This window comes from Mobula birostris, chromosome 24, assembly GCF_030028105.1.
Source record: "Mobula birostris isolate sMobBir1 chromosome 24, sMobBir1.hap1, whole genome shotgun sequence".
Lineage (NCBI taxonomy): Eukaryota > Metazoa > Chordata > Chondrichthyes > Myliobatiformes > Myliobatidae > Mobula > Mobula birostris.
In genome coordinates this window covers 21072594-21087626 of record NC_092393.1, presented here as the reverse complement: position 1 = coordinate 21087626, position 15033 = coordinate 21072594, and the positions used below count along the sequence as shown (strand labels likewise).

The following is a 15033-nucleotide window of genomic DNA, read 5'->3' as shown; positions in this document are numbered from 1 at the left end:
ATAATGGCTAATGTAAAATAAACGTTACTAAAATAAATCATTAAAAAAAATTGGCTAAAGACTCAACTCTCAAGCATTTGGCTATAAATAAACCCATCGTCAATTAAATTAACTGTTCAATCAGAGCTTGGTGAAATAAGATGTGACCCACTTCTATATCCCACAGCAAATGATTCCCCACTTGACCTAGATCATTGACAATCTTCCTGATCATTAAATTTCAAGTGATTCAAGCAAGAGTGCCACTAAAGCAACAAAGGGAATATAATTCTTCTTGCCAACCTGTCTGGGCTTTTCAACAATTTAAGAAACTGACAAAAGGCCAACTCTGCCAAGTTGATCCCTTCAATCCTATTTAATACAGGTTGGCCTTTGCATTCATTGTTTCAAATGATATGTTGATTTATGTCTCATTTTATTCTTCTGTTGCTAAAGAGAAGTTGTAATTTAATTGGTCTTTAAGCCCAGAAGGTCTACCCTTGTAAATAATCATTACTTGAATTTCATCAGAATGTATCTGTAGCTCAATGAGGGAGATAGAATTGGATGATAAATTTTCAGATCTACATTTGAAACAAAAGTAGCTTGAACTTGCAACCTTTCCTAACATACGTCACACAAAAGTATTATGCATGCTCTCCATGCAACAGCTTAGAAAAGAAACTCTCCAGTTCATAATTTAGTCAGTTAGTCAGGGCAACTATTTGTTCACTCAGGGTGTGGATGGCTACAGACCTGAACATCAGTTAATTATCATAGACAGGAAATCAGACTCTGTGATACTGCCAACTCTGAGATACAACAGGCAGGACAGCAAGGTAGTGAGTACATTGTACTCTGCAAGGGCAAAGTTGAAAAGGAACAGCATCTTCATAAAATAAACAATCAGGTGTGAACTAATCTGGTTTCTTATTGATCCTATCAATGTAATCTGTGAATGCCTCATGATCCTCTAGCCCACCATAGCATAAAACCAACTCACTATAGTCATCAACATACAATATATGATCCACAATGAATAACGCCAATGAAAACTTCCATTTCAATCATGAGAAAGAAACCCAGCCCACTGAACTTCCTGGATTACTTCAATATCGGGATGGGAAAACTATAGTTCTCTATCAAGGTATGTCCTGTAAGGAGGGATTAAGGTAGGGCAATTCCAAATGGATCTGTGACCTGACAATATGTTTGGAACATAGTTCTATCATTGCCAGCACCCAAAGGGACAAAAGCAAGACCCTTTGGCAACACACTAGCTCCAGACACTGGCAGCTCTAAGACTGTATCATTATCCAAGAAAGAGATCAGAATGTGTCCTTATCACCTGCACAGAATGGGCACCAAGACAATCTGAAAAATCCCAGCTGATTGCACCTTCTGAATGATTGATAGTATGTTTATGTGAAGACTCTAATCTCTACTACAAAGTACTGAGATTGTTTTGATGACAATAACTGGGATATTGAGAAGCTAGTTAACCAGAAATACAAGGTAATCTTGTATGCTCCTCCACATGTCAAGGGGAAAATAAATATCTCTACCAGGCATCTGAAAGCCAAGATCCAGTAAGAACCCCAAGCATGAAATAACTGATGGCAGGTGGAAAGAACAAGTCCAGATCCAGCCAAGTCATGCTTAATCTTCAGTGTTGTTAAAAGCACTTACTACACAAACACTGGAAGCACCACACTGCTAAGGGATACGAAAGGGGATATACTTATCAAGTATAGTAAGGCAGTCAGCACCTACTTGAAAGACTCCTCTAACACAACTGCTCTTCATCTCTATTCCACTACAACATAACTGAATCATCCTTGTTACCATTTCTGGCCAATAAGAAGTCATAGAAGTTCCTTCCCACTGCCTTTATTTTAAATATATACTGTCCATCTCCCTTATGTTTTTCAGTCCAGGTGAAGGGTCTCAACCTGAAATATTGATTGTACATTTCTTTCCATAAGTGCTGCCTGTCCGTGAGTTCCTCCAGCATTGTTTATGTTGCTCAAGAAGTCATAGAAGCCATATGCCACACTCACCAATTCAGAAATAGCTATTTCCCCTTTGCCATCAGATTTCTGAATGGACGATAAGCCCATGAACACCAACTTACTACTTTTTTTCCTTTTTTGCACTAGTTATTTAACTTTTATATACATCTTTCTTTCTGTAATTTTGTCTTAAAATCATGTATTGCAATGAACTACTGTCGCATAACAACAAATTTCACGGCATATGCCAGTGATATTAAACCTGATTCTGAATCTGATTCTTCAACAAAGAAGACACTGTGGAAGATTATGGAATATCAGAATGATAACCTATGCAAGAGCCAAAAGAGATGGGAGAGATCTTAAATGGATTTTTTGCATCTATATTTACTCAGGAGACTTTAAAAAATAGCTGATTCTTTGACGCACTGGTGAGAAGCAATCAAGCTGAACTGCAAAGATGTTCAGAAGGTGGGCGAGAGTCAAAATGAAATGCCACAACTCCAGAAAAATTGTGCAGTATCTGCCCGCCCTGATTTTCAGAAAAATATTTCTGGAGCTTTGTCTACGTAATAGCTTTCAATAAATTATTTTGTATTTATTTATTTTTCTGTAAATACTGCCCAGAAAATGAATCTCAAGGTAGAATATGGTGACATATATGTACTTTGACAATGAATTTGATGGGAGGGAGATCTGAGAGGTAAAGAGCCAGAAAGCCTAATTCTTTATGTGGGATGTCTTCAGGTTTGCTTCCAATCTAATCCATTCATGCAACAGAATGTATCGTCCATCTTTCTGCAAACTGATTTCATAGGGAGCTCATAAGGAAGAGAATGAGCAGTTACATGATTGCAGCATGACAAATTAAGCACCTGAAATTTTTTATATAAAGGCTTTATAGTTTGAAGGCCACAACAGCAAAATCTCCTGGACTTAGAAACATAGAAAACCTTCAGCACAATACAGGCCCTTTGGCGAACATGTACCTACTTTAGAAATTACCTAAGGTTACCCATAGTCCTCTATTTTTCTAAGCTCCATGTACCTATCCAAGAGACTCTTAAAAGACCCTATTGTATCTGTTTTGGAGGTTTCCAAAGAGAACATTCAGGAGTGTCTGGATCACTTATGAACTTTGGATGAGCTGATAAGGTCTATTTATTCCTTTGATGAAAGAGTTGAGTTGTACTCAGCTCTTTGGGACCAAACTACCACACAATAGGCTTCCAGCTGATACCACATCAAAGTCCATGAGTAACAGCATCATCACATTCTTCTATATGCAGAAAGGGTAGAAAATAGAGATCAGAAACTAGTAATCAGTCTCATTGTTTGAAGTGAATGATATGTTTCTATCCCAGGTTATCACTAATCAAGTTACAAAGGATGAGTTTGGCCAGTTGGACCATGATATAATCCCAGTTTCCTAAAGGAAAACCTATGTATAAGAACCCACTTGACCATGGGTGCTCTGTATAGAATACCCTTGAAGCTCTGTAGGAGGGGGACATTGCGCATCGTATCAGATGTTTCTTTGGAGGAGAAGAACAAAGTCTTTGGGGGAATGCCTCATCATAAGGGCTTTGAAGAAACCATTGAGATTTTGCTTGGCTGCTGTAAAAAGAGTATCCCTGGTCATTTCTCCTTTCACAGCTGTCTGAGGTGCATACCAAGGTACTGAGACGTCATTCATCACTTTCTGAATAAACCTTTGTCAAGAAAATCCGAAATGATGCAGTGGCCTTTGTCAAGGTTCATTTGAACAACAGCATAACACAGCACATTGTGCTCTACAGGCTTTTCCAAGTAACATGCAACATGACACATATCAACTGCTACTGGAGGGTTATTAACATGATGAAATCTGTCCTCCGGACTACCTGAATATTACTGATCTTCTTGAGAAAGCAAATGACCATAACAGAAAGCTATAGACAGCCACATTTCAAGGTCCAGGATTATGAACCGAGTATGTTGCAGTTTCCAGTTATGTTATATGGCTCAGAATGTTGGACAATATCTAGTAACACGAGGAAATGAATTGTAGCAGCAGAGATGTGGTTTTTGAGGAGGATGCAAAGAATATCATGGACGAAACGAATCTCTAACGGGGATGTCATGAACAGGGCAAACACAAAAAGAGAAGTAACGTATGGGTTCATGAAAAGGCAATGTAACTTCATTGGACATGTGATTAGGAAAGAGGAGTTAGAATGCATGGTAATTATTGGAAAGATTGAAGGGAAGAAAGCAAAAGGAAGACAAAGGCAAATGATGATGGAGACAGCAGCCAGAGAACTGGAAATGAATACCAATGAATTAATTCACTTGACCCGAATCAGGAGTGTGTGAGCCATGGCAGTCGAAGCTCAAACTGGACACGGCACCTGATGATGATGATGATGATGATGATGTTGCAGTTAATTTGGTGCAGCTGTACTCTTACATTGTACACCAAGGAGCTGGAACCTGCGTAAGAACCTCTCAGAATGATAACTTAAGGAATATATACAAATGAAAAATTGGACTCATGCTATTATTGTGCAAATCTTACAAGTTAAATAAATGACACGTCTAGTACAATGAATGGTAACATTTGAATATATAGTAATATGTATTTGCATATATTAAGAATGAAGTGTATTTTGGTAAAATATAGGATATAACAGATTCTTATACCTTAAAAGATAAGATAACCAATGAAGTATTTAGTAAACAAATTGCTTACTTTTATATAGGCCCTAATTGTAATGTAATTACACCTCACTGCTAAAAATACTGATGATAGGAATTGCGTCTGTTGCTAAATTGTGCAGCTACTTATAGAGACAGATGGATACAAAACATTCTTGAATACATTATAACTATAGAATTGGTTTGGTGCTATTTACAGGTCATAATATGAAACTGTTGAATGTCATTTTACAAACTTTAAAAGAACCTTGAAGCATAATCTCTTGCCTTCCTACTTAGAAGTTTGTCTCCATCCTCAATAATGCTGTATTCACAATACCATTTACTCTGGTAGAATGTGCTGATGATGTGCTTTTCCACTGATGTAAAATAAAACAATAACCTCAAATCACTATGTTAGCAAGATCGTCTGTATCCTCATAGCTACTGAAACTTTTCCATATCCTCCTTTCTACACACCCATCCCATTCCATTTTAGTAATTTACACGTCTATACTCAGTACGCTTTTATTTATATTCATCCATATGACATCTTATGTTTTCATATCTAATTTCAATCATGATTAGCAACTGAAACATAACTGAATATAAACTAAATTTTAACAAAGTTTTACCCAGCCCACATTTAATCCTTTCATCCAATTTTGAACGCTGCCTTTGACAAACCTGACCATCTCTGATAAAGTAAATCACCAAACTATACTTCTTCTCTTTAAAATTCATCTGTTAATTTTTACTTTACTTTGAATCCATGCTCACAACTGCATTACAAGTATAGTTTCCTCCCAAGATTATCTGCCACCCATCACGACATAACTCAGACATTCACTCTGTGCCTGCTGTCTGTTAGTTACAATGTCAGCTACTGTGACTAATTTCTGTAATCCATCAATTTACACACATGACAACTTGATGACCACATTCTAAAGAAGAATCCAATAAGTGAAAAGCAATTAAATTTTACTTTAAAGTGCCAAAATTATGCTTCATCATTCGTATTCCAAGCTGATTCTGAATTACTGTCAAATGAAACAGAAATTATTTAAAGAGCCATTTTTGTCATTTTGTTCTGAACTATTATTATCCATGTTGTAAAGATACCAAGACAGAATCTAACCCCTTTATAATCACAGCCAGGGGACCTTCACAGATAACTGGCTTAAATAATAAATGTACAGTAATTCCTTTGGGTTTGTTCCAAAGCAAGCTAGAAGAGGTTTGTAATTTATTTTAAACTGTCTCTGATTCAACACTAAATAAAACCTGTAATGAGAAGGTTTTCTAATGGACTGACCTGAGGTAAGACATAACATAAACTAATGACAGCATTTACAATCCATTCTAAACAAGTAACCATTTAATGTTCGTAGTATGACGAGGCTGCATCAGATATTTACTTGCTGTTTTAGTGTGCAATAACTAAAGGCTGAGGAGAGGGTGGGAAGAGTCAATGGAGAACTCTTCACTGCATCTGCTCAGTGGCCACTTTATTAGGTACACCTGTTCATTAATGCAAGTATCTAATCAGCAGTCATGTGGCAGCTACATAAAAGCATGCAGACATGGTCAAGAGGTTCACTTGTGGTTCAGACCAAACATCAGAATGGAAAATGAGAGGTTACCTAAATGACTTTGCCTTTGGAATGATTGTTGGTGCAATTTAGGGTTGTTTGAGCATCTCAGGGTATAAGATGCTTAACAGAGACCTATGATTGCTGTGTTTTGTTCTTTCCAGTTTACACATGTGTTTAACCAAATTGCCTGTACAAAAGGTAAATGAAGACCAATAATGACTTATGATGCTCTCTAATGTGTAACACTCTCTAATACTCTCTTGGATGTCATGGCAAAAGGACTTTTTATTGAAGTATCTACAACAAGTCAAAACTGCCCAAAGCATCACTGGCAACAGCCCACACACCATTCAGGGCAGATATTCAGAAATGTGCCAGGAAAAGGCCAGCAATATCATGAAGGATCTCACCCACCCTGCTCATGGACTGTTTGTCCCACTCCCATCAGGGAGGAGGTTATGTAGCATCCACGCCAAGTCCACCAGACACAGGAACAGCTACTTTCCACAAGCAGCAAGGCTGATCAATACCTTGACCCACTAACCACCCCATCACCACTACTTTATCATGTCCTGTCAGTTACCTTATATAGAGACACTCCTGTACATCACCTTATGTACAGTTTAAAGCTATTTTGTATATTTGTATTTTATAATAATTGTGTTCTTTATCTAATCATGTTTTCTGTGCAGCATCAAATTCAGAGTAACAATTATTCTGTCTCCACAGCAACAATTAATCTTTCTTTGGTGCTCTGTCCACCAGAGAAAGCAGGATCTCCCAGTGGTCACACATTTTAATTCCACATCCCATTCCTATTCTGATATGACTATCCACGGCCTCCTCTACTGTAAAGATGAAGCCACACTCAGGTTGGAGGAACAACACCTTATATTCCGTCTGGGTAGCCTCCAACCTGATGGTATGAACATTGACTTCTCTAACTTCCGCTAATGCCCCACCTCCCCCTCGTACTCCATCCGTTATTTATTTATAAATACACATTCTTTCTCTCTCTCTCCTTTTTCTCCCTCTGTCCCTCTCACTATACCCTTTGCCCATCCTCTGGGTTCCCCCCACCCCTTTTCCTTCTCCCTGAGCCTCCTGTCCCATGATCCTCTCATATCCCTTTTGCCAATCACCTGTCCAGCTCTTGGCTTCATCCCTCCACCTCCTGTCTTCTCCTTCATTTTGGATCTCCCCCTCCCATTTTCAAATCTCTTACTAGCTCTTCCTTCAGTTAATCCTGACGAAGGGTCTCGGCCCGAAACGTCGGCTGTACCTCTTCCTAGAGATGCTGCCTGGCCTGCTGCGTTCACCAGCAACTTTGATGTGTGTAACAATTATTTTGTTCTCATTTACACTTGTGTATTGGAAATAACATTAGACAATTTGAAACATTAAGCAATCTTGGTCTGGCCACCCAAAATAGCGAATGCTTACCATTTGATGCCATAAACTTACCTGAAAGATATTGGACAGATCACGCAGGTTAAAGATGTAATGAAATTTGACGGCCGTTGGCAAGAACGTAGAAGCCACCTTATTGTGCAAGGCAAGTGCCAGACTGATTAGCTGGTGTGTCGATTTTTGCAAAACCACAGCAAAGTTATTAAGTTTGAGGTGCTGGCTAAGAATGGTACTGTAGATTGTAGCAAGTGCATCCGTGCTGGGAAATGATAGAGCAAACACACAGAAGTGGCGCTGCAATTAAAAATAAGATACCTTTAGTCAGAGAAAAGTTGATTTCAATACTATATGCAGCTCCATATCAAAATAATAAGTACTGTCCATAAATTCTGATGATAAAACTGTTGCTTTAAACCCCATATTGTTATTTTATATGATATTCATTCTTGTGGACAAGATTTGGGGATGGAAAACCATAGGACATCACCACTGATTATCAGTTAGTGCCTGATTAAGCTGATATTCAAGACTAGCAATGTACGGATCAATTTACAAAGAGTAATAAAGAATCACTTTCCATTCCTAAAACCTCCAATATATTTGCGGTTATGCATATCATAGCATACCAAGTATAATCCCTTTCCAAAACCCAATGCAACTATTTTGCATGGATTTGACTAGCAAGAGCAAAGACCATAAGACATAGAAGCACATTTAGACCATTCAATCTGCTGTATAGCGGATTTATTTTGCCTCTCAACTCCTTTCTCCTGCCTTCTCCCCATAACCTTTGACACTCTAACTAATTAATTACCTATCAATCTCTACTTTAAATATGTGCAATGACTGGACCTCCACAGCCATCTGCCGCAATGAGCTCCACAGCTTCACCACTCTTTAGCTACAGAAATTCCTCCTTCACTCTGTTCTTTTCTGACGCTGTGCCCTCTAGGCCTGAACTTTCCCAACTATTGGAAACATCCTCTGCACACCCACTCTGTCAAGCCGATCCATGTTTGGTGGTTTCAGAGAGATTTCCTTCCCCCCCCCCCCCATTCTTCTAAACTCCAGCAAGAACAGGGCCAGAGCTATCAATTGCTTCTCATTCATTAACCCTATCATTCCTGAGATCATTCTAGTAAACACCTGAATCTTCTCTTATGCCAGCACAGTCTTTCTCAGATATGGGGTCCTAAATTGCTCACAATACTCCTAATTTGTTCTGACCAATGCCTTATAATGCATCAGCATTATATCTTTGATTTTATATTCTAGTTCTCTGGAAATGAATGCTAACATTGCATTTGGTTTCTTTATTACTGACTCAACCTGTAAGGTAACCTTTAGGAAATAATGCACTAGGACTCCCGTGTCCCTTTGTACTTCCAATTTCTGTATTCACTCCCAGTTTATAAAGTAGTTTACACCTTATTTCTTCTACCGAAGTGCATGACTGTACACTTCCCTACACAATTCCATCTGCTATTTCTTTGCAAGTTCTTCTAATCTGCCCAAGTCCTTCGGCAGACTCCATTCTTCCTCAACACTATCTTCCCTTCCGTTATCTTGGTATCATCTTTAAACTGGGCCAGAAAGCCACTGATTCTTTCATCTATATAATTTGCATTGAATGTAGTGTAACTAACACTAACCCCTGAGGAACAACCCTAGTCACCGGCAGCCAATCAAAAAAGGCCTCCTTTATTCTCAATCCTAGCCTTCTGCCAGTCAGCTAATCTTCTGTCCATACTAGTATCTTTGCTTTAATAACATGTGCTCCTATTTTGCTTTTTGACCTTATACTCTCCTGACTTCTCTTGTTGGTCATCCTCATCCTCTCTTTAGAATTCTTTTTCTTCTTTCGGATGAACTAATCCAGCATCTTCCAAATTACTCTCAGAAACTTCAGCCATTTCTACTCTACATTCATCCGTTAGTGTTCTCTTCCAATCAAATTTGTCCAACTCCTCTCTTATGCCTCTGTAGTTACCTTTACTGCAGTGTAATATCGATACATCCAATTTTAGCTTCCCCCTGTCAAACTGCAGGGTGAATTCTGTCATATAATCACCACCTCCTAAGGTTCCTTTACTTAAAGCCAGAATTGCCTTTTCCCTCGTGGGCTCAATCACAAGCTACCTTCTTTAGATCCAGTACAAACCTCATTTTTCCAATCTACCTACATAGTGAAATTCTTTTGAACATCATGACATTGTTCTTTTTATATGCCTTTTTTTTTATCTCCCTTCATAATTTGTACCCCATATCCTGGCTACTGTTCAGAGACCTGTATATACAGTATATCTTCCATCCAGAATCTTTGTACCCTTGTGGTCTCTTAACTGTATCCGCATGGGCTCTACATCTTCTGATCCAGTTTAATTCAAAGACTGATTCTAGTCTTAAGATGAACAGGAAGAACAAGGGTCTATTCAGTACCCTTCCCCTGATAATGAAAAAGTGAATAGTGGTTTAGAAGTCTATTGCAAACAAGATTGTCTGTGATTTGCTTCATAGCTGAAGAGACTGCTAAGATAGAAGGAATTATAATGGCTGTTGCCTCCACTGAAACTAAATTAATCTAGAGCCTTAGAGGAAGGAATAGCAAACATTTTTACTGCTAATCCAGCAAAGAAGCCATCTGAAAGTAATCTGCAAAATCAATCTCACTTTCACAACACAAAAATATATTCACAATGATAAGAAAGCAGGATCATTGTACTGGAGAAAGCCAATAATAACTTGGAGTAAAGGATCCACAAAAACATGATACTTCATCATGAACACTGAAAAATCTTCAAATTCAACAAACTAGTTATTAGGTTTCACATCTGGCAATTTCCAGCTAATGTGTCCAACTTACGTATCTTATCCAGCTAACTGGAGACAAAAGTAGTCTTTGCTCTGCTCCAATCAAATGCAATGGAGTTCTAATAAAAGGTCAGCTACCTGTAATGCTTAACTGGATTACATGGAAAGATAGCCAGTGGTTCTGTAAATCTCCTTGACTTTACAGCAGCTCTAACTGGCACATTTAATACAATCCTGTTCATTTGAGATAATTGTCTTATTATCCCTCTATATTTGTACTGTTCAAATTTGCAATTTATAGTAACCTATATCTTTGCATTTTTCTGCTGCCACAAAAAAACAATAAATTTCTCACCATACAAGTCAATGACAATAAATCAGATTCTGAAAGTTTATGAGAGATATAAATATGAAGAATCTATTTCTTTAAGCAAAACAATCAAAAATCAGGGATCTGAAAACCAGGAGGCAAGGATTTAAAGGAAGAGAGAAGATGAGTTGTTTTTTCAAACAGTCAAACTGTGTAATGGCACAGGATTTACAGCCTCTGAAACGTAAAGGCAGAAACAATCCTTCCAGGTGAGGCAACACTTCACATGTGTGTCTGTTGGGGTCATCTACTGTATCTGGTGCTCCCGGTGTGGCCTCCTGTATATCAGAGAGACTCCACGTAGATTGGGAGACTGCTACGCTCTGTCCAGCAGAAAAAGTGGGATGTCACGGTGGCCACTCATTTCAATTCTACTTCCCATTCCAACATGTCAGTCCACGGCCTCCTCTACTGCCGTGATGACGCCACACGCAGGTTGGAGGAGCAACACCTTGTATTCCATCTGGGTAGCTGCCAACCTATGGCATGAAAATATACTTCTCAAACTTCTAGTAATTGCGCCCCCCTCCCCACTTCACCATTCCCATTTCCCTTTGCATCACCTCTCTCTGGTGCTCCTCCTCCTTCCTTTTCGTCCATAGACTTCTACCCTCTTCTATCAGAATCGCTCTTCTACAGCCCCTTATCACTTTCACCTATAAACTTCCCAGTTCTTTACTTCACCCCTCCCACTCTCCCAGTCTCAATTACCTACCACCTCCTCCCCTCCCCCCATCTTCTTGCTCTGACATCTTTTTTTCCAGTCTCGATGAAGGGTCTTGGCCCAAAATATCAACTGTTTACTCGTTTCTATAGATCCCACCTGGCCTGCTGAGTTCCTCCAGCATTTTGCATGGGTTCCTTTGATTTTTCCTTGTTTTTGGAGCAAATCGTCTCTTTCAGTGTTAGAAGTGTTCTATGATTTTATACCTTCCTTCTAAGCTATCACTTTGATTGTTATGTTGCAAATGTTTTCATTGCTTCTAATTTACTCGATATGCATGCGTGACTGGTAGACTGGCATTTACTCTCCTTTGTTTATAAGCTACCTTTAATCATTGCAGTTTAGGTAATTTGTGTCCCTACAATAATGCCAGTTTAACCAGGCATCCATGAAGAAACTGTAAGTTATATCCAAGGTGGGATGGTGCATGACCTGGTGAGGAAATACAAAGTTTGCTCCCATGCACGTGCTGCCCTCAATCTGCAGACAGTGGAGATATTCATTGGAAGGTGTTGATATTAATACTGAAACTCTTTTTTTTCTGTCCAGGCATCTAGGAAGTTCAAGGGCTTAAAAACCACAGTTGGTTTCAGAACTTGGTCTACTCATTTTGATCCTTTTAATCTTTGTAGTGTCTACATTAGATCAGGGAAGATGAGAGAAATGGAATCACGGTGATTACAGTCCGTTAAGGGCCAACATCACCTTGACTTGTAGATAAGAATAGGCAATTGATTACAGCACTCAGCAAGCTTCACACACCAATCAATTTGTACCCATCCTTTAAATTATAGAAGATGACAATAGCTTTATAGATCTCTGTCAGTAAGTGATATACGTATTATAAATCTGGGAACAGCAACTCTGTCCTGACAGTAACTGTGATTGTCTACTGCAGCTTCTAAACAAATTGAAAAACAGAATTGACTAATCAGCAGTTTAAGAGTGGTATGCTTTATTGATTGTTTTGAAATTTCAATGTGAATTTATTTACAGCTTTTCAGCTCACATTGTGCCAGATGTCTCTACTTGCCCAAAAATGATTTTAAAAAGCTTAGATACTCATAATTCAGCTGCTGGAAGCTAGATTAATGCAAGTAAGTACTTCTGGTGAGTTGAAGATGGATAATGGAGATGAAAAATCCTGCTAGCATCATGTACTGCTTGGCACTTCACAGATCCTGCACTCAGTGCCACTGGAACTGCTGAAGACCTCCTGCAATTTCAATTTCTTTTTCAGATTTCCATCACCTACAGTTCCTTTTACCTCCTTGCCTATGATTCCAAACATGAGAAAATCTGCAGATGCTGATAATCCAAAGCAGCACTCGCAAAATGCTGGAGGAACTCAGCAAGTGTGTTGACCTGCTGAGTTCCAGTGTTTTGTGTGTGATTGTGAAGTTGTTTTGCATTCTGCAGTCCTAATGCAAAAACTCTTATGCTTGATCTATTACCCTCCTGTCTTCACTGCACCTACTTTGTACACAACAAACAAAACAAACTCCTGTTTTGTACCTGTAGGCGAGGGTTTATGGTGAAACTGCCAGCTGTGGGATTCATGCACGACACATACTGCACGTTATGAATCTCTTTGAGTGTGAGCTTAGTTCGGTCATACCTGGTAAAAGATTAAAATTAGTGATGCCGAGGAGTTTGAATGACAACACAATGAACAAACTGAATTAGAATCCGAGTGAAGAAATTGCACTTGCACAGCAACCTCAGAACTATCACAACTGAATTTTAAATCAACCGTTAAAAGCTTTTGGTGAAGAGCAACGTCTGTGATAGAAAATAAAATTACATAATTCTCTTCCAGTGTTAGCATTGGTCATATCTGCATAAAAATAATATGCTTGGAATATCAACAAGATTAGCAGCATCTGTACAGAAAACAAAGAGTTAATATTCTAGTTTGATCACTTTTCGTTAGTAAACTAACAAAAAGTAATTTACCTGAAATGTTGACTCTATTTTTTTTGTTTCCACAAATGCAGCCGGACCTACTGAGGATTTTCAGCATTTTTTATTTGCATTAAAGAATTCCAGCATCTTCAGCATTTGGCTTACATTCTTGTTCTGGTTGGCAAAATAAACTTGAACTTGAGTGTGTGTGACATAACACTCACTGTGTATTTTCATGTCCTTTTCCATGTGATCATGGTGGTGTAGTGTTTGCTCAAAACTCTTGAGTTCACCAAAAAATGATTTTGTTCTAATATCCAAAATACATAATTTACTGTGATAAGCTTCAAATAAAACTGGACTGTATTCTTTTTATGTCATATGAATGAATCGCTTGAAAAGAAACAAATCCAATTTGCATCTGTAGAACACTGTATCACATTTGTAAACCTAACCTGTTTTGCAAAACTATTAATTATATTTTGTGATGTGGGCACTATAACTGGGCTGGCAAAAAAAGTCAGAAGGAGAACAAATAAATAATTTCTCTGTACATTAGTAATATTGGTTCTTGGAAGAATGTTATATTGGAGGAAGCAACTTAACAAAATGGATAAAGAGAAACCTGATCACATGTTCATATATGGGGAAGTGGGTAATCTCCCTCTTCACTATACTAATGTGAAATGACTCCCATCTACTTACACATAATGTTGTGAAAAAAACCTTAATTCCAAGTCAATACCACCTGTATTTTGAAAAAAAGCTATGGGAAACGAATCTTCAGCAGGTTAATACCATATGCAGTTCCCATTCTAATCTTGGGAAACCAAATTTTAAATATAAGACCATAAAGACATAGGAGCTGAATTAGGCCATTTGGCCCATTGAGTTTGCTCTGCCACTTCAACAAGGCTGATTCCTTTTTTTCTCTCAGCCCCAATTTCCTGCCTTTCCCCCCGTATCCCTTCATGCACTGACCAATCAAGAATCTATCAATCTCTGCATTAAATATACATACAGACTTGACCCCTCAGCTGCCCGGGCAAGAAATTCTACAGATTCACCACTCTCTGGCTAAAGAAATTCCTCATCTCCGTTCTAAAAGGACACCACTTCCAAGGCTGTGTTCTCTGGTCTTAGACTCTCCCTCCATAGGAAACATCCCCTCCACGTCCACTCTATTCATCATTCACCTACTCACCTTTCACCACTCGATAGGTTTCAAGGAGGTCATCCCTCATTCTTCTGAATTCCAGTGAATATGGGCCCAGAGCCATCAAGTGCTCTTCATATGACAAGCCATTCAATTCTAGAATTATTTTCCGAACATTCTTTGAACCCTCTCCCATTTCAACACATCCTTTATCAGAAAAGGAGCCCAAATCTGTTCACAATACTCCAAGTGAGGCCTCACCAGTGTTTCAAAAAGTCTTAACAATACATCCTTGCTCTTATATTCTAGTCCTCTTAAAATGAATGCTAACATCACATTTGCCTTCAGAACCACAGACTCTCCCTGCAATTAACCTTTAGGGAATTGTGCACAAG

At 38.6% G+C, this 15033-nt stretch overlaps 1 protein-coding gene across 1 annotated transcript in view; it reads right to left on the bottom strand.

Moving 5' to 3' along the window:
* dnah9 (dynein, axonemal, heavy chain 9) overlaps window positions 1-15033 on the bottom strand; it is a 586329-nt gene that overhangs the window by 346997 nt on the left and 224299 nt on the right. The window contains exons 40-41 of the mRNA XM_072242702.1: window positions 13093-13195; window positions 7727-7966 (exon numbers count right to left, since the gene is read on the bottom strand). Of these exons, the coding sequence (XP_072098803.1) occupies window positions 7727-7966; window positions 13093-13195 (343 nt within the window). The remainder of the gene's footprint in view (window positions 1-7726; window positions 7967-13092; window positions 13196-15033) is intronic.